Genomic DNA, 19649 nt, shown 5'->3' on the forward strand with positions numbered 1-19649 from the left:
ACCGCGCTAGTTAGAAATGATTTTATTCGAGAAATCACAGTACATGGTTTTCATGGGAATTTAGTTGTTGGTTGTCTTAACAAACGTATAGGCCATTCGTGACATTCCAAGGAACTAGGGTGAATTCATTATGATCGTGGTTGCATCGTTAATTGTTCAAACACCCTACACTCGTCCTTGAATTCTCACATCTTTCTAACTAAACGCTTTCATCGATTTAACATTCACTTTTCTAAGCAAATTACTTTTCCTTGATTTTTCCCGCGGAAATATTACTTTTATTAATCACATTTAAGTGTTTTAATTAAAAATGCAATCATTAAAATTAAAATATAATTTTATAAGTGACAAGAAGGGCGTATGATGACATTTCATAAAATTTGATTAATCAAACTTGATTTTATGTTACAGTAAATAAATTAATTGTTCATTAGTTATTATTTAATTTTCAAAATAGAAATAAGCTTTTTATTTAATTTAATCATTAAATTCGTTTTATATTGTTCTACAAATTTTAATAAACGTAGCATACGTCATTTAATCGATAAATTACAAAAAATAAAATATTATACGTAAAATATATAAATGCACTTATAAATAATGTTTATAGACATTTTTGTGCTATTTTATTCTGATTATAGAATTATGTAAATCATAAGTTATTTTAAATCAAAGAAACTTTGTTGTATATTCCATGACGTTCGTAACATAATTGATTGAACACGATTAACATCATCCATCCATTATTGTTTTCAGGGAAGCGCGAAGTCGTTGGAGGCGGAAGTCCTGTCAAAACTTCGTCAGCTTCCGGAATAGCTTCGAACAAATCCCTGAACGGTGTATCTGCATGTGGTACTGCAGGAGGATCTGCCAATATGACACTCAACGATCCTGCACCTGACGATGAATTTGCATTGGCCATCGCACAAAAAACTCAGGTAAATAAAAAATCAAATATTATTGTATAAGATTTTCATTTGTAAATATAATTGTACAAAAAATTGTACCCCCCTTATGTGGATATCGTTAATAACGAGGACAATTTATAATTAACGATCAAATAAAATTATTTTATTTTGATTATATAAATTAGGTCATCGGAGAAGTTTTTTTTTTTTATGATACTTTTTCTTAATATCTTTTACACGAGTAATCATTTTTATTCATTATTATTTTACCGATGTGAGTATGATATACGATCCACTCTTCTTGATTACATTTTTTTTATAAATCAAATATAATTTGATAAAACAACGAAATAAAAAATATTATCTAAATATAGAACATTAATAAGAAATGGCATAAAAAACTTTTCAAACAATTTTATAAAAATATTAAATACATGAAATTTATCGTTATCGAATAAAAAAAAAGTATAGATATTAAAGATATGTGTTAAGATATTTATGGAATTTCAAGTAATAAGGAAACGGTCGTTAAGAATTTAGTACAGTAACGTATCGTGTTACGATATTAGAACCGTAATGGATTAACAATGCGATATACGTTATATTGGATTATTTATTAATAAAATGTATTTTCTTACTCTGGCTCCCTTCTATTAAATTTTTTCGACCGTAAAAAAAAACGTTCAGTGTCGATTTTATCTGGTTACTCTAACGTTCGTAAAACTTGCCAACTTTTTTTTATCTTATCTTTCTTTTTTCTTTCTATTATATATGTTGGATAGTTTTTTTTTTTTTCGTTCATGCAAATGATCATTGAAAGTTGTATAGATTGGTGGAATACATAAATGAAAATATGTAAACGTTAGATGCACGTTCATCGGCCTTAAAATTAATGAATGCAGATCGAAGTAGATTGGATGTCGGAAAGTTGCATTTAAAGAACGTCAAAAGAGAGAAAATGATTCTTCCACAGGTGTGGGAAGTACCGGAGACAATGCTTTCCGGTACGACACCCGTGAGACTTTAAACCTGATTTTTATCACTAGCTTCTTACTTACCTTCTTCCTTATCCGCTGAGTTAGTAAGAATCACTTTTCCACCTCTATGACGATAGTATTTTACCTTTTTCCTTTTACTACCTAACATCATTTTTCATTTTCCTTGGCAAACAATTTCTCTTCCATACTAAACTTTATTTTTTGTTATTATTGATTACGTATTATAATAATAATAATAAAAGTAAAAAGATTAGAATAAATTGTTAGACAAGTTTTGTGTTGTTGATTAATTTTCATTATTTAACAAATATGTATTAAAAACAACGATCTCTTACGAAAATATTATTGAAATTTATTGCGGAAAGATTCACAAACAAGACGTTCCTACCGCGTAAGAAGAGCTTAAGGTTCATTCAAAAATAGATTTGCCAGTACAAGTAAGACTATTGGCGAACGTAGGTGTGCTTTGTGAATATTTGTGATAAAAATAATCAACAATAGAGAGATTGTTTATTAGGTTAACAAAAAAAGAAAAAAGAAAAAAAGGCAAAAACACGTACATTCGCAGTTAGAAAACAAAAAAAAGAAAAAACTAATTTAGTGCGAATTTTGATGAAGATAGTTGGAGAACAATTAAAGTTTCGTGGAATTCTGGTACCTTGATACACGGTATTTCTTTGTTTGATATAATTTTTTATGAATTTTTCTCGACGATAAAAAAAAAAATCAAATCACTTCGTTCACTGGATTTTTTTTTGATCGTTCATATAATTCGTGTCGCACGTTAGAGAGAAATAAAAAGGGAGAGAGAGAGAGAGAGAGAGAGAGAGAGTAACATGCAGAGAGCGTGTTATTAGGGTTATTAAAGTAAAGTATCACACGAAGAAGACGTAGTTTATTTTAACGATCCCATAGGTTCCCTTTAAACATTGCTCGACTTTCTAATTAATGACACGTTGCGTACTTGTCAGGACAACTTAAATTACTATTGCGTAAAAGTCGAAGAAACGCGGGACGAGTTATCAACGATGATCGTTTCTACTAAAATTTATTTTTGAAAAGAAAAAAAATAACAACCTAAATATCTCGAATAAAAAATAAGAAACTCGTCAGACATATTCATTTTTCTCATTTATATGCGTTAACATTTGTTAAACAAATTTTCTGTTCCCAGAAGGAAACATAAATTATTTTATTTTATTTTTCAAGGATAAATATTTTATCTTAAATGATATCAAGGTCGTAAGAAAAAAATAAGCAAAAAATAAAAACCTTGAAAATACGAGTTATTGGATCGTAGGAAAAAGATGAATCAGGATTTCTGCAATATAAAATTTGTTTTACGAATGACATTCGTTATAATCTTAAATTCTCTTTATTACTAATATTATTACCGTTGCACACATTTACAATATTCAGAAAGTCATATAAACAACATTGAATAGAAAAATTGTTATCTTCAGACAACGTGCCAGTCTGAAGATGAATTTCGAGGAAGACGGTGCATCAAACACATATTCCGTGCTTTTAAACAACAATACACATTTCTTTCGATTAATTAATAATTAATTTAGGTATATCGAACACAGTATTGTTCTCTCTCTACTAATACTTATAATTACTTAAAAATATATATATATATACATTGTTTATATTACATACCTATTACCGGTATTAATTAATTTTGATGTTATTTTTCATTGAATGAAAATTTGATCCTCGAAATCATCACTGCGCAGGGACATTAAAATAAATCTATTTAATATTTTCTTTTTCTTTCATTTTTTTGTGTACTTTTTGAAATGGAATTCCAGAGAGAGAGAGAGAGAGACGTAACGCGATATATATTTAACACACGTCTCGATATCGTCAAGGGCACAGATCCGTAAATTGTAAAGAGCAAGGTAAGGCGTTATGATCGAGAGATCTCACCTTGGTCGAGTAGCATTTGAGAGAAAACCGATCTCCAGTCGAGAAGACAAGTTCGAGTGTTGTGTCGAGTGCACTTTCTCTATCTTTTTCTTTTTTCCTTTTTTTCCTTTACCTTTTCCTCCTCCTCCTCTTCTCCATTATTCACGACGCACGCATAATTGCAACTTTCACGAAATTTCAGCGCGACATTCGTCATTGCGCCTGTCATTCGGATTTATACTTCTCGGTTCCATCCTCTTTCTGCCCTCACGCGAGTTACGCGTCCTCATTTTTGTGCCTCATAATCTTTCCCTTCCTCTTAACCAACCAACATTCAATTTAATGCCATCCCGTTTATGCGATTTAACTCACGGATATATACATATATATATATATATGTATATATTCTTATTCGAGTTAAAGGAAAGGAGGAATTTATGATTTTAATTTTATAACACGAAAAATATCGTTCTCCTTGATTAATTCCATTATCATAATTGTTTTTTTTTTTTTTTTTTAAAGATTCCACCACGAAGTACTACGAGGGAGTACAAGTTTTTGTCTTTTTTTTTTTGATTATTTTTGTGTTATTTTTGTATTTTTTCTTTTCTTTTTTTTTTTTTTGCTTGAAGTCACGATGAAGATTGTTAATTCGTTCTGATCTTCGATAGATAGACAGGCTAACACGATCTGACCATACAGTATCTAAGGTTAATGACATTCCTTCAATGACGTCATAGAACCCTTCAGCAAGAAAACACGCAACGTTGCGTGAGACATGAGCAAAAACGTGTCCTATATCCTGCGAAAGAGAAAGAGAAAATAACTCTTTACGTATAGGCACGTTGATGGCCATTATCGGTACTATGTATTTTTCATTTCTAACTGACGATTTGTTAAATCTTATCACTGAATTTATTTAATTTTGGATAGGCGTTTTTACGATCGATTAATCGTCACACGAAATGTCTTATATACTTGATTCTTTTTTTTATATCTTATTTTAATTTCATCTAACACGTTAACTTTGATACGAGTTTTACACGTTTTACATTGTAGAGGTCACAGTGTTAAAAAATATATAAAATAATATAGTAGTGTCGGTTGTTACGTGTGATAAGACCCATTGATAGAACAAACGCCTGTCACACTGGAAATAAAATTATTTGTTAGGTCATGCTACAAATGTGTTCAATATGTTTTCTTAATTTAAAATAAATCAAATTTTAAAAAAAGGAAGATACATTTAATAAACTTGTTCGTTTCTCAGATACGTCAATTTAATGAATGACTTTTTTAATTTTATATTTTAGAGGGATGCAGAAGCAATACGCGGTGCCCTGTACCTTGGATTGGCCCTTACGATCGCCTGGATAATCGGAGCAGTTGGTTTATCCTTAGCCTGGTTAGTTCTAGTTCTGGCATTAGTTGGTACAATTGTTAAGGCAAGAATCTCGCGACTACTTCAGACAGCTCTTCATAACGAATTGGCCAGATTAAGAAGAAGACGAGCTTTGTACAAAGATGAAACAGCAGAGTGGCTTAGTTTATTACTCAACAAGTGGTGAGTATCTATTAAACGAATCGAAATTTTTAATATTTACATGTAATATTTCTCTTTTACTATTTTTATTTCGAATGCAATGAACCGATTTAAAAAATATAGGTATTATTTTACGTGTAATATAGTAGAAATGATATGTTCCCATTAACGGTAATTGGAACAGAGAGTTACGCTGCATAATCGATTTAATATATACCTTGAGTATGCGTATTACAGGGTGGAGTCCCACGTGATTTGTGTCATAGTTGAATATCCTTGATGATCAATTCAAATATTTAAATGAATATACTAATATCTAATTAAATAATAAAAAAAAAAAAACAAGGAAATCAATTCTTCATTTTTTACTTCTAATCGTTGTTGTAAATTTTTTAACATTCTATTCTTATCGTTGATCTAACGAAGTTACTAGAAAATAAGAACATAATAGAATATAGAAATAATTCTTAGAAATAAATAATAATAAAATCAATATTATACATTTTTTTTTAGAAAACATCCTTATTTTTATCGTTGATCTAAATTGTTAGAAAAAAGAAAAACAACAACTGTAGATAGGGAATGTAGATAAGAACATTACGTAAAGTATTTCAGCTGTGTATAGGAAATTCAGTTATGTTCGTAAAGTCTCTGATTAGGATTATGCTTTTCTACGACCATAAATCGTAATAGGAGCTTACCCCACGCGGTTAAAATAATTGCATATCGCGATAATTGCGCACGATCGTGAACATCAAGTATATAATACAGCTATATCTTCTCGTGTGTTCTCGCATACTACTACTACTACTTTTACTACTACTACTACTACTACTACTACTATTACTATTACTATTACTATTACTATTACTATTACTTTTACTACTACTACTACTATTACTATTACTACTATATAATGAGTACATGTAGTGGTCGGAGAATAGGTGAACGAACCTCGTTCGAGAATGAGTACTGTATAGGCATTTGTAAACATTCCACATTCCTTGTGCGTACACCCATTGCCTTTCACGTTTCTCCCACACATCAACACGAGGATAGAATCTGTGACCACGAGAGAGCTGCAGAGTAGTTGACAAAACCAAATGAAACTGTTACCCCGACGTTCTAACTTATGAGAACGAATGAGAAATATGATATCGATGGGATAGCTGAATGATTATTGATCTAATCGATTCGAAGTGATATGCAAAAAAAGTATATGACATTAGTTAACAATTTTGATGGAATTTTTCTTTTTTTATGGATTTGTATTTAATATATTACTTTTTTTTTTGTATTGTAAAATTGTATCGAATTTTTTCTTTCTATTTTGTTTTTTCTAATTAATATTTTTAATTAAAATTAATGTTAATATTATAATTATATTTCATATAAATTAGAATTTGAAATTTTAATAGGATCAATTAATATTTTAATATCATCCTTTAATTAATTACAAATATATTGTTAAATAATATGAAAATAATTTAACATATGAGAATAATTATACTGTAATAATTTCTATATTCATTTTATTCGTATATGTATAATTCGTTTAATAATTTTTTCTCGAAAATTTTCGAAGTTATTCTATGAACGTCAGAATTTTACATGTAATAAATACACATGTGCGAATAATACTGTGCTGCGAACAGAAAGAGCATGAGTGGTCTTAGCGATTTCGCAATCAGTCGGTTAAGAGCCGTTGTTCGGAGAACATGTAATTTTTTTTTTACAGAACACGATAAAGACAACACGTTCAAAGTAACGTGCTGAAAATAGTTTTTACTCGTGAACTGAATTTATTCAATCGAAAATCGTACCTAACAACGTGTTCCAAAACAAAATCATTCGAGAATAAAATACACGAACAGAATGATCGTTTGATTTATGCGAAAATATTATATTAGGTATATTTTATTTTAATTATATGCAATTAATTATTTTTCTATATTAAAAGTTGCCAAAAATAAATTTCTAATTTAATTAAATTATTTTTATATATATATAATTAAAAAATAGATTAATTTTAAAGTGAATTTATCAAAAGACAATTTTGTTTATTTTTTCGGTCAAACTTATATTCCTATTAAAAAAAAAAAAAAATAAGAGTTCTTTTCTCAGAGGATTACAACTTTTTCCATCCATCCTCATATATCATTTCGTTATCTTACATCTATAAATAAATAACATAAATGTTTTTATACTATCCTATAAATTATTTTGTATATTTAATCCTAAATAATATACGACATATATTTAATTTCTTTTGCATGGCGTTAAATGATATCAATTAAAAATAAATAATTAAAAAAAAATTAGAAATCGTTAGAAAATGTATACTTCCCAGTCATGCTCGACGAAGTATACTATTTAATAATTAACGATTAACTTATAACGAGACAATTAAAAATGTAGTCAGGATGATTAATATCATCAATGATATTAGATTTTGATTGATTTTTCGAGTTAAGGTTTTAATTCTCAAAGATTATATAAATCATTTTGTTAAAATATAATATATTTAAATAATGTACTTACATTTATATTTAATTAGTTACTTATATATTAGTACTAGTTGTGATAGGAAGAAAGATTTTCTCATTTCTTAGAGTGTCGAAGGAGTTAGAGCAGACCACGAGGGAATGGGACTGGAAAGAGTACTACTTATTTGGATAGTTGATAGGCCTGTTCGTACATTCCTGGACACCCGTCCCTCTCTCGTTTCTCTCCGACATCTTGAGAGAAACATACACATACGAGAGAAAGTAGATAGATAGTAAATTGAAAGAATATACTAATGCAACTACGTTCCTGCCCGAGTCACGTTCAACTACGACGTATACAAGTTTCTAAGGTTCACTCACGTGCCATCATACAGAATGCACTTTTCTAGTTGGCCCTGCAGTCAAGTATTCAACTTTATGATACAACCAGTTTTTTCAAAAAAAAAAAAAAAAAGAAAAAACCTATTACAATCAATTATTGTAACTAAACATTTTTGTAGGACTAATGAATTTTTTCCTGAATTGACAAGTTGACAATTTTTATTTAAATATATCCTTTAGATATATTTTAATATTTTTATTTTAACCTTTATAGTCTTAAATTCATTTTGGAAGAGCTTTATATGTGCTTAGTTACACACTATTGTGGTAACACGATAGTAGCAAGATGCAGTTTGTTTAGACTGTTAACAAGAATGCTACACTAATGACACGAATTCATTATCATAGCATGGCGAAAGGAAAGTAGCCGTGATCACGCATATCTGTACATCGTATCTTACGTCGAGGTTTTGATACAGTTAAGTTAAGTTTCTTCCATGTGTTTATACGCTCTTTGGAAAATAATCCTTTAGAAAAATGTTCACGCGGGTTTTATCAAAGCAACTCATATTTCCCATCGTATTTTTCTTTTCTTTTTTCATTTCCATACGTTCCACCAACTCGAAATAAACGAAGTTTCCCCATCGTTCTAGAAGATTTAATAATAGAACGTCGTTGAGATAAATTATAAATAATAAGTACATTATTGTGAAAGTTATCATGTTAGATTCTCATCAAAATATATTTTGTTGAAACACTTAAAAAAAAAAAAAAGGAAAAATAACCATGAAACGGTTATCTTTCGTAAATTAAACGAGCTAGGGCACTGTAAAATAATTATGAACAAGTGTTTGTGTGTGTGTGTTTTTAAGCGTGAATACTTATCGACATTGTTACTCTCATAATTGAAATGTTCACGCGGCATTTTAAACGTTAGTTAATTGAGCATAAAAATGATGTGTTCGTGTAATCACGTTGTTCTAATTTTTACAGGTGGAGATTTAGCGCAGCTAGCATATTTTCTTTAGCGAAAGAACGGTTGGAACCATTATTGAATGAAGCCAAACCTGGAATATTAGGTAAATTAAATTGTGTCAATGAAATTATTTAATTTTTAAAGAGAAAATAATAATTTTTATAAAGACTCATTTGAATATTGTCTTTAAGGACCATTAGAGTTACGTGAACTTACTCTTGGGGAGCAAACACCGTACGTAACACGTGTGAGGACATTGGATTATAGTTGCGAGGATGAAACGTTGGATGGTCATTCAGGAGAGAGAAAACTATCAATCGAGGCCGATGTACGATTGGACTGCGAGCAATTTCGCATGCTCATAGCGTCTCGTCTCTTCGGGAAGGGGTAAATTTACGATATACGTAAATTCCGATATAATTAATATCCCGAACGTTAGGTCTACCACGCGATTGGTGTAAATTTTCGTTCAGTAAATTTACGATACGATAATAAAATGGACATTTATTTTTTTTTTGTATTTATTTATTTATGTTTTTCTTTTTTTTCTTTTCTTGTTATCCATGATTTGCGTTATTAACTGCAGTGTCGGGATGGACGTCGATATGGCCGTGGAAAAGTTGTCCCTATCCGGTACAATTCTCGCTACTCTGACCCTGAATTCTTTGGCACCGTTTCCACACGCGACCAGCCTTAGCGTGAGCTTCTTGGAGAAACCGGATGTTTGGTTCAGCGTGAGAATCCTACGAGCCGTGCAGATGATGGAGATGCCTTTAATTAAGACCTGGATTCATGCTGTTGTTACCGATGCTTTGGCCAGTTGGTTAGTTGATCCGGGTCATTTGGAATTAAATTTAAGAGCACAAGAAAGACCTGGCCCTGGATTGGATTCATTGTCTAATTCGATACCACAAGGTGTACTAACTGTTGTATTGAGTCAAAATTGTTCAGCACGTATGTACACTGTTAAAAATTTCTTCGTGTTTTCTTTTCTTTTTCTTTTAATCAAATTCAAACGTTTAACGTTGTTTTCATGATTTTACAGCTATCATTGGGGATGAAGTTAGGTGGTTGGTTGTTACGATAGGTGATCAACGACGTGTAACGTCACATCTGAGTCCAACTTGGACCGAAGATGTTTCTTTTCTCGTTGGATCATTGGAAAACGAAAGGATTACCATCAAATTGAAAACTAAAAGGCTCGTTAGTACAATCACGTTAGCGCAATTTGAATTGGCATTGGGTGTCTACAATTGGGAAAATTCTCAGGTGTAAGTAAATTTCATTATTAAATACAAACAAAATGTTAAATAATAATTAATAAGATTTTTTTTCAACATGATAGCGTTGAAACTGTACTACAACAAAAGAAACCATCACGCAGCAGTTCAAACATTCCAAATATCAATGCTCGATTAGAATATACACCCATTCCTAATTTGGATCCGAATTTGCCACGACCTGAATTAACCGATGACATGTTACACAATGCAGGTAAATTATATAATTATTATTTATTTAAAATACTATTTATTGATTTAGCGTTGAAATTGATCGATATACAGAAAAATTGATGTAAAACAAAAGCGTGTTTAAAAATATCGTAGATTGTGATCAATTAGACGTATTACACCATTTGATGATATTTTCAGTGCCACGAAAGTATTTCTCTCGAACACAGAAATCAGGTAAAAAAATAATGCGATGTTAACATCGGTCGTAATAAGTGTAGCTTTTGAGCATGGTCTCATTATTATTATTATTATTATTATTATTATTATTATTATTTTATTTTTTCTATTGACGCACCGCGCAACAATGTATCACTCACTAAAAATAATTCAATCAAAAAAAAAAAAAAAAAATAGAGAAAAAAAAACATAAAAAGAAGATAGATGAGAAAAGAAACAAAAGATTTGAATAATTTTCATTGTACTATGAATTAATTGATTATAGAATAAATATTAAATAATTTTTAGGTGTCTTAGTGGTTTACATCCATTCAGCAGAGAATCTCAACTGTGATAATTCACAATGTAATCCTTACTGTATGTTGTTCAATAATCGAAAAAAAGGTATAGTTGCATATATATAGAAGTAAATTTTGTTAGAATAAAAGTTAGAGGTCTGTTTCATGAAAGATGATATCAAATAATTTTCTTTAAAGGTGAAAACAACACATTACATCCGTAATACTATCTCTCCACATTGGGAATGTAGAGCACAATTTCTCGTACAGGATTACACTCAAGTTTGTTTAAGCTTCGTTATATATTCTTGGAATATTTCGAAATCCTGTGATTCGGATATGCTTGGACTCGCTATGATGTCGTTGTCACAGGTAAAAATAAAATATATACGATATTTAACCCTTTCGTTGCTAACGATTCATATACATGAAAAGATTTATCGACCCATATAAAGGGAGGGGGTCATGTCATTCGACGATGCGTACATCTTAGAAAATTTATACGGAACGATATTTGCATCAGAGCATGACGTAACGAAAGGGTTAACAAAAATTATAGTACATTTCACATACGTTGATCGTATATATATTAATGTTAATAATTTTGTTTTTTTTTGTCTTCTTTTTTAAAGGACTCAACATGGGTACTTAGAAAAGAATTAACGTTAAACGGTACAAACAGTGTGTCGACCATGACTGTTTCTGTGTTATTTTATCCTGTAAAGAGTGTACAACAAGTAGTTACCAGTCGAAGAAGCAGCATGGTTCCCGTAGGCTCGGATGACGAACCAAAATCAAAGAGAAACAGTTTACCCTGGATGCAACAAGCTGTTAGTTATTACATCAATGTTTAATTAACCGTATGATTTAATGTGTTAACACATAATATTTTATTAATAACCATCTTCCTTCTATCAATGTTCTATTTAGAAATTATTATTAACTCACAAAGACGTCGACCCTGCATCTTCCGATATATCGAGTCTTCTGTCCACTGGAAGCGGCTTAATGGAAGTTACTTTGTTACGTGCTAAAGATTTGGTTGCGAAAGATTTAAATGGCTTTAGTGATCCCTTCTGTGAGCTCAAATTAAATAACGAAACTAAGTACAAAAGTAGTATTAAAAAGAAAACTTTAAATCCGTGTTGGGATGAGAGTTCGATCATGGGTCTACCTCGGTCAGGAGAAAGTTTAGATATTGTAATAATTATTTATTTATTTAATTATAATATAATATTGTATTGCCCGTAAAGTTCATGCATTTGTTTATAAATATATTTATATAGATTTCATTTATATTTTTAATCCTTTCGTTATTAATTATCTATATACTGGTCGTTTATGAACGATTCACCGACCCATATGGGGGTTACACAATGCATTTTGTTATAGCATACTGCAACCAAAAGGATTAGAAATATTAATCGACACTAATTTTCCACAAGCAATCTAATAGAATAATTTATTACAAAATTTATGAAATAAATTTGATATTATATTATTTACAGGTCTTATGGGATCATGATACTTTTGGTATGAAAGATTATTTAGGTAAAGTATCATTGACTCTTGAAGACATAAGAAAACTTTCAAACAGCGATCAGTCTCATTGGTTCACGTTAAAGGGAACCAAAACGGGATCTGTCGAGTTGAAAATAAAAGTTCTCTCCGAGGAATGTGAGGTATTGAAAATAATTTCAATAAATTTTATACACATTTTTTATTGCATATATTTCCATCTTTTTTATTTTTTATAGACCCAAAGTACGTACGCAGCCAGTAACGTGAGTGAAGGTTCTTCTCGTTATAATATCGAAACCGAATCGATATCCAATATCATAAGAAGACCATCTATGGAAAAATCTAAGATGAAGTTACATCTGGATCCAGTCATCCCACCTCCGCCCCCTCCTCGTACCGTTACCCTAATAAAACCAACTACTTCCAATCAATCTGGTAATTTGAACTTTTTGAAATAAACATGAGAAGAAATGACTACGTTTCTTCCTGTAGCCTTGACTTTAACATTCGTTCAACGTGTTACCATCTTCGTAAATATTATGATGTAATGCATACTCAATGAATATGGTATATATCATGAAACATATGTACTAAGCTCAAGGCCATACGAGATGTGTTTTATAAATCCATACCCAATGGGATCATAAAGTTAACTTTTTATTATTATTTCAAACAGACAAGACCAGTACGACGAGTAAAGATTCGATCGAAATAAATGGTACTCAGAATTCATGGATTCCACGTGTTGCTAATGAATCAATCACCGATGTTGTTGTCGACGAAGCCGATGCACCAAAAATTCGAGAAAGACGATCATCTCATCATAGTCTAACACCAAGTCCCGAACAAAATTTTGGTAAAAAGTTACCGCAATACAACAGTTTCCGTGTTATGAAACAAAAGGTATATTATTATGAGAATATCAAACTCGTTTTTATTTGAATATATTGTAACGTATAATCGTAGGTGAAGAGAGGATTGAAACTCCGCAGATTTCGTTCAGAAGTTAACATCGAGGATAATAAAAACGAAAGCAAGGGTATTACTTTGAGTTTAGAACCAAGAGGTGGGGGTGAAGCTGATGCTACAGAATTGTTACAAGGTGCAGGTTTAGCACATGCTGTTTCGCAACCTGATATGCTTGGTAGAATAAGACAGCCTAGTCCACGTTTACGACTAAGACCAAATGGTAAATCTTATCTAAATTTGTTTCTATATACGAGTATTTGTACACTATCTGTTCAAAGTTTAAAAGTCTTTACGTAAATTGAGAGAAAGCAAAATATTTAAAAGAAACAAAAAAATTAATGCCTTTAAAATAACTGAGATTTATTTATTTGCCAATGAAAACTTATGTTAAAAATAATACGTTTTACATTTTGTATTATTCTTTTTATCAACGAACGAGTATTTTTCTTTTTCATACAAAAAACAAAACCTGCTATTATTTTTAATAACAGTATGAGATCTTTGTTTCTTTTTAGAATTGAAAATTGTTAATGGAACAAGAGAAAGGTATTCAGGTGTGGAAGGAAAAGTTTTACAAGCTCAGGGACTTCACGTTGCTCACATAGCACAGTTATACTGCCGAGTTAAATTTCAAACGTAAATATAAGATTGCTTTTATATCGTATCTTTCTAAAGTAAATATGAATCTGATAAGGATATTTTAAATCTGTACAATCTTTATTTTTATTTTTTTTTTACTTTTTTATAGATGCAATAGTCCAGACAAAATGTCGTCTTCTGCTAACGCCGGTAAAACAATAGCAAAGTCAAGATTATTACCGGCAATGCCAAATCCACAATTCAGTATAGATTTTCATATTGAAAGCGACAGTGTTCCGAGACAAGCGTTGCTCATATTTGAAATTAGGGGTGCCAGTAAAGAATTATTGGCTAGTCGACGTATCACGTTACATGAATTATTAGGTTTGTATTTAATATATGATTGCAATTTATTGGGTCAGTATTTTTAAATAAACAATCAGTATTTATAATAAAATAATTAGTATGTAATCTTAATGCAATCTCGTACAAACGCATCATCGCATGTTACGACTGTGCATGGATTTCCCATAAATGTGATCATTAATAACAAAAGGATTAAATACGAGATAGAAAATATGAATCAATCATTTATATTCTAAAATACTGATCAAATAAAAATATTTGTAGTTAGTAAAATTAAATAATTTACAATAGTTTGAAATGTTTCTTGTGTTATATTTTTTCGTAAAAGTATCAGCAGCAAACAACGAGGTGCATACCTGGCTGGCCTTGAACAACGGAGCTTCGTTAGAAATACAAATCGCACATGGAAGGGAATTAAAGAATAAATCATCGAAAAAATTATTTCGTTCTTGGTCCGTTCATCGAATAGGGAAAATATGAGGGTTAGCCAAAGTCAGAAATATCTGACAGAGTTTTCATTGAAATTCGATCAATTTTTTTGTTGTAGTTTATCTCAAATAAAAATCGATTGGTTATCGATATATCGACCAATATTCCGAAGGAAAAGGAAAACAAATATTCTATAATCAATCAAAGACAGTACAACATTTAATTAAATAATATATTTCTATTCTTAATTATATCAGAAGAATCTTATTAAAAATTTTATCCAAGGAGGCATTTCAAATATCTTCTCATTGTAATATCTCTCGTTTGTATTATAGAATATACGTATAAATGTTAATATACGTTAAATTATAAAGAAAAAGAAAATATATCGGAGTTTCAAACTCTTGTCTCTGTCTCTATGTTTAAAAATTTTTAAACTAATCGTAATATATATACTAAAGAGAATGTAATTAAATATTATACTAATATGGATGACATCCATACTTCCGAAATTAAATATAAATCATATTTTATAAATAAATCCTATTGTATATTTATCAGGTAACGTCGATCCATTCTTTATTCATGATAAGAATATACTAATTTATCTGGAATGAAAAAAAAATAATTAAAATCATTAAAAAGACAATTAAAATGAGCAATAAATAAAATGTTTATAATATTAAACGTTTCATTGTATTTTAATGAAATTAAATTAAATAATTTTCAATCTTATAAAATTTAAGTAAAAAATAAAAAATGAAGGTAAGCGCGAATGAAAAATAAGTGGATTAATAAATAAATAAAAAAAGAACAAAATATTTAATTGAAGTGTAATTTATGAAAGATCATGGATGAGAATGATGCAATTTATTTGAAGTCTCGCGGCTTACGTATTATCACCATTCTATCATTGGTCTCCATTATGGTCACGTGATTTACACACGGCCCTATCTAGTTGTTGCGCATGGCACGTCAGTTTAGTGCCGCTTGCACTTGCTGTCGGCGCTTATTACTCATGCACCAGGAGTGGGGAGGATCGATATATTTAAAAGACCGAACGTCTACGACGGTAAATCGAACGCAGACGTAAACACATACGGAGCTTCAATACAATAATTTGCAAGTAAAGTCAAGATGCCGGGACCAAACTGCGATAAGTGCAAAGGTAAGAATCTTGATATTTTTTATATTTCTCTTTTTAAATATTTTTATATATCAGAGAATGGGGTTTGATGAAATGTTATTGCTATAGAACGAAATTATTTTATTTTATTATTATTTTATTTTACTTATAAAACAATGTTTATGTTGTTTCGAATTCTATAATATGTTATTTTATTGATATATATTTCTTTTTTGAATATTTTTATACTAAATTAAAATGACGTTTGATCATATGTCACTACAATAGTACTTTATTTATTTAATAATTTGGTTATTTATTTTTATTTTATTATTATTGTTTATTTTATTTAATTAATTTTTTTAAGTGAAATAGAATTTCATTTTTTTGTGCAAGTTTTGATTATAATAAAATTAATGTGTCTTTATTTCAATTTATTAATGACTGTTTTTTAATTTATGTTTACTAATAAAATGTAGTGTTAGAAGGAGCTTTTATATATATATATATATATATATATTTCAATTTTATTATTTTCATCTTTGACATAATCGAATGTACATACATGTATTACTCATTTTTTTTTTCTTTGAGAATGACTAAACACTCCTTCTCCTGTATGATGTTATTTCACGATAACTTGATGCAATGTCATTTGAACAATACACTTTATCGTTTTTTAAACAATATTGACAAACATAAACAATTAGTTTTCTGCAAATGCGAAATAAATGTTGATTTCTTAAGAATATATAAAAAAACATAAAAAAGAAACATCGAAAAAATCTTTTTTTTTTAGTCAAATTCATTTCTATTTTTTTAGAGAACAGGCTCAAAACTATTCAATTCACCCTCGTATATATTAAATAAATAACATTTATATTTATATTATATTTTTATAAATAGTTATATGTATATGTTATTATTTATATTAGAATTTATATTAAAATTAATTTGATCATAGTAATTTTAACGCGTCATAAAATTTGATTAAAGAATTTCTTCGCGCGGTATGAAAAAAGAAGAATTTCGAGAATTATTCGCAAGTGGAATTTAATAATAATTTGATTGTGTGCGAGACACCGTCGTTTAACTCGAACGAAGGGGGAATTTCGATGGCTATTAACATGTCCGCCAATGCATTATCGTATCATCCGACTTCTTTCATTACAATCTATTTATTTCTCGTTTAAAATAAGTGAGTTGATGATCAACGATAGGTTCAATCAATTTCACTTTCGAGAATTTTCGCTTGGAGATTTTCTTAACAGACGTGTGAATTTGCACTTCCGGATAAAACGTAGACAAAAATATTGTTTATACTTAGACTATAGTAATCTTACTGTGTACTCGAACGAAGTATCTTTTAATAGCGTTATTTCAGATAATCAATGATAACAAGATTTATTATCTTCATTTTTATAGTTATCAAACGAAGAGAGTGTCAATATTTTGCTATCGATTTGATAATATTGAAGTATATAGTTAATAAAAATTACTTGTTTAATAAAAATATTGTAGATAAATAAAACATACACATATATATCTAAAATAATTTTTACATTTACACGCGCGAACGATAAAATAGAATTTTTTTAAACACTAGATATAACAGACCAGTCATTTTGACTGGTGTCGAGCCATTTCAATTCAAAATTTCTACTTCATGTAACATTTAATTTCTGTAAATAATTAAGCATTTTGTTATTTAAAAGTGTCTATAAATCCATTTATCTATTAAAATTATTATTGTTAAACATTTTTTTGTTATTTTTTAAGAGTAAATAAAAACTGGAAGTCTCTAAAAGCATTTTTTTTTTATACACCAGTCATTTTGACTAGTGTGGTAGAAATAGGTATACTAAAAATGGTGGTATATCTAATGTTAAATATTTATTTGAACATGTATTTAAAAATATTTTTATTAATATATATTTTTTTCTAAAGCTTTAAGAATAAATATATTTATTATAGAAAAATGATTTATTTAAAGCATAATTAGAAATAATCTTTTATCTTTTTGTTTCAGATAAATGTCAGGACTGCAAATGCGGCAACAATTGCAAATGCTGTGACTCTAGTTCCTCAGGTACATATCTAAACAGGAAGTATTCATTTGCCATTGCTTTAAAGTTTCGTAAGAAATTTCTAGAATAACCTTTAGCGTTCTCGAGTTCTCAAGAGAAGAACTTTCGGTTAAGTTCGATCGAAGATATGAACGATCGACAAAAAGTTACGTCACGCTACTGCGCACAATAGGAATGCAATGTTACGACTTTGAATGTGACTGTACTCTTACTTCCTTTTCATCTCGAGTAACTGCCAAATAACCGTAACTGTTTCTAATGCGAGTTCATTGCATCCTCCATGAGATTTACTATATTCTATTCCACTTTATCTATACTTTCAATATTACGAGATTTTCTATTTGAATATTTCAACAAATTTCACTTGTAATTTAACGTTGCAAAATGAAAAATTTTGAACGAGTCTCAAACAATTTGAATTTGCGTATTATAAATAATTAAAATTATTTTAATTTTTTATTACAGAAAAATGTGATTGTTGTTGTAAGACAACTGGCAAATGCAATTGTACCAATTGTAAATGTTAATACAATCTGATGAGAAATGCGTAGAAGCTGCAGGAGGACTCAAAGAATGACCAACGAGCATGGAAAGATAAAAAAATGGCGATATTGATGATCTTTAGTATTAATTTTTCAACTGCAGCTTATATGTATACTTAGATATCGAGATAGTAATTCAGTTATAATGATAACATTATATTTCGATCGACTGATGCATTATTATACTGTATTTTTTATTATTCTTTGAGCATTTAAATAAATATATCTAAAATGTTGCTCTACGCAAAGTGTCTTATTATTTCTAAGAATTTTTATAAATTATTATAAGTTCCTTAGTTTAAGAATTATAGATTGTAAATTATTTCACGAGTTTTATTTTCTTCGAACCATTATTGTTTTACGATCGGAGAAAGTACATTTTACTTTTCTACGATGCGACTCGTCAAGAAATTCTTTTTTACACAATTTTATTTCTGCATAATTGACCAGTCAAATAATTCTGAGAAAGGTAAATTTAAAGAATTCAGTCAATACTGCGACCACACGTAAATTCTTAGAAAATATTATTTTATTTTGATAAGTTGTTTTATGGTTATAGTTTAAACAAACCGCTACAAACGTACGATGAGTTTTATATAATGACCATGATTTGTAGAGAGCAGCACCAGTCAACTTGTGACTAATTTGAAAAATGATAATGCAGTTTTCTCGATGATTAATAGTTGGTAAAGAAGAAAGTTTACTGTTAACAGTAAATAAATGAAATGAAATTAGTCTTATCAATTTGAGATATTATAGAAATAGTAGATATTGTAGAAATCTGTATTGTAAAAAATTATCATATGCTACTAGTTGTAGAGTCACGCATATTTCTACTTCAGATGGAGTAGCTTTTTAATTGTTAATTAATATTTTTTACATTTTACACATGTCAAA

The 19649-nt window shown here is 29.4% G+C and overlaps 1 protein-coding gene across 11 annotated transcripts in view; it reads left to right on the forward strand.

Moving 5' to 3' along the window:
- Positions 1 to 18994, forward strand: part of LOC107074194 (C2 and C2B_Munc13-like domain-containing protein staccato) — a 28319-nt gene extending 9325 nt beyond the window's left edge. For 7 of the 11 annotated variants that reach the window (XM_089177079.1, XM_089177071.1, XM_089177072.1 and 4 more), the window contains 21 exons: positions 757 to 938; positions 5131 to 5381; positions 9182 to 9267; positions 9356 to 9550; positions 9747 to 10118; positions 10210 to 10435; positions 10510 to 10658; positions 10817 to 10852; positions 11144 to 11234; positions 11328 to 11505; positions 11766 to 11963; positions 12064 to 12333; positions 12642 to 12815; positions 12891 to 13089; positions 13331 to 13557; positions 13621 to 13843; positions 14139 to 14259; positions 14372 to 14586; positions 14897 to 16165; positions 18153 to 18212; positions 18676 to 18994. In XM_089177079.1, coding sequence (XP_089033205.1) covers positions 876 to 938; positions 5131 to 5381; positions 9182 to 9267; positions 9356 to 9550; positions 9747 to 10118; positions 10210 to 10435; positions 10510 to 10658; positions 10817 to 10852; positions 11144 to 11234; positions 11328 to 11505; positions 11766 to 11963; positions 12064 to 12333; positions 12642 to 12815; positions 12891 to 13089; positions 13331 to 13557; positions 13621 to 13843; positions 14139 to 14259; positions 14372 to 14586; positions 14897 to 15048 — 3426 coding nt within the window. In that variant the 5' untranslated portion in view covers positions 757 to 875 and the 3' untranslated portion in view covers positions 15049 to 16165; positions 18153 to 18212; positions 18676 to 18994. Of the gene's footprint in view, positions 1 to 756; positions 939 to 5130; positions 5382 to 9181; positions 9268 to 9355; positions 9552 to 9746; positions 10119 to 10209; positions 10436 to 10509; positions 10659 to 10816; positions 10853 to 11143; positions 11235 to 11327; positions 11506 to 11765; positions 11964 to 12063; positions 12334 to 12641; positions 12816 to 12890; positions 13090 to 13330; positions 13558 to 13620; positions 13844 to 14138; positions 14260 to 14371; positions 14587 to 14896; positions 16166 to 18152; positions 18213 to 18675 lie in introns of all 11 variants that reach the window. The other 4 variants (XM_089177077.1, XM_089177070.1, XM_089177078.1 and 1 more) reach the window with 3 other exon arrangements.
- The last annotated feature ends 655 nt before the right edge of the window (positions 18995 to 19649 follow it).

The sequence above is a fragment of the Polistes dominula genome, unplaced genomic scaffold, assembly GCF_049000335.1.
Source record: "Polistes dominula isolate Pdom_NZ unplaced genomic scaffold, Pdom_raw_medaka contig_20, whole genome shotgun sequence".
Lineage (NCBI taxonomy): Eukaryota > Metazoa > Arthropoda > Insecta > Hymenoptera > Vespidae > Polistes > Polistes dominula.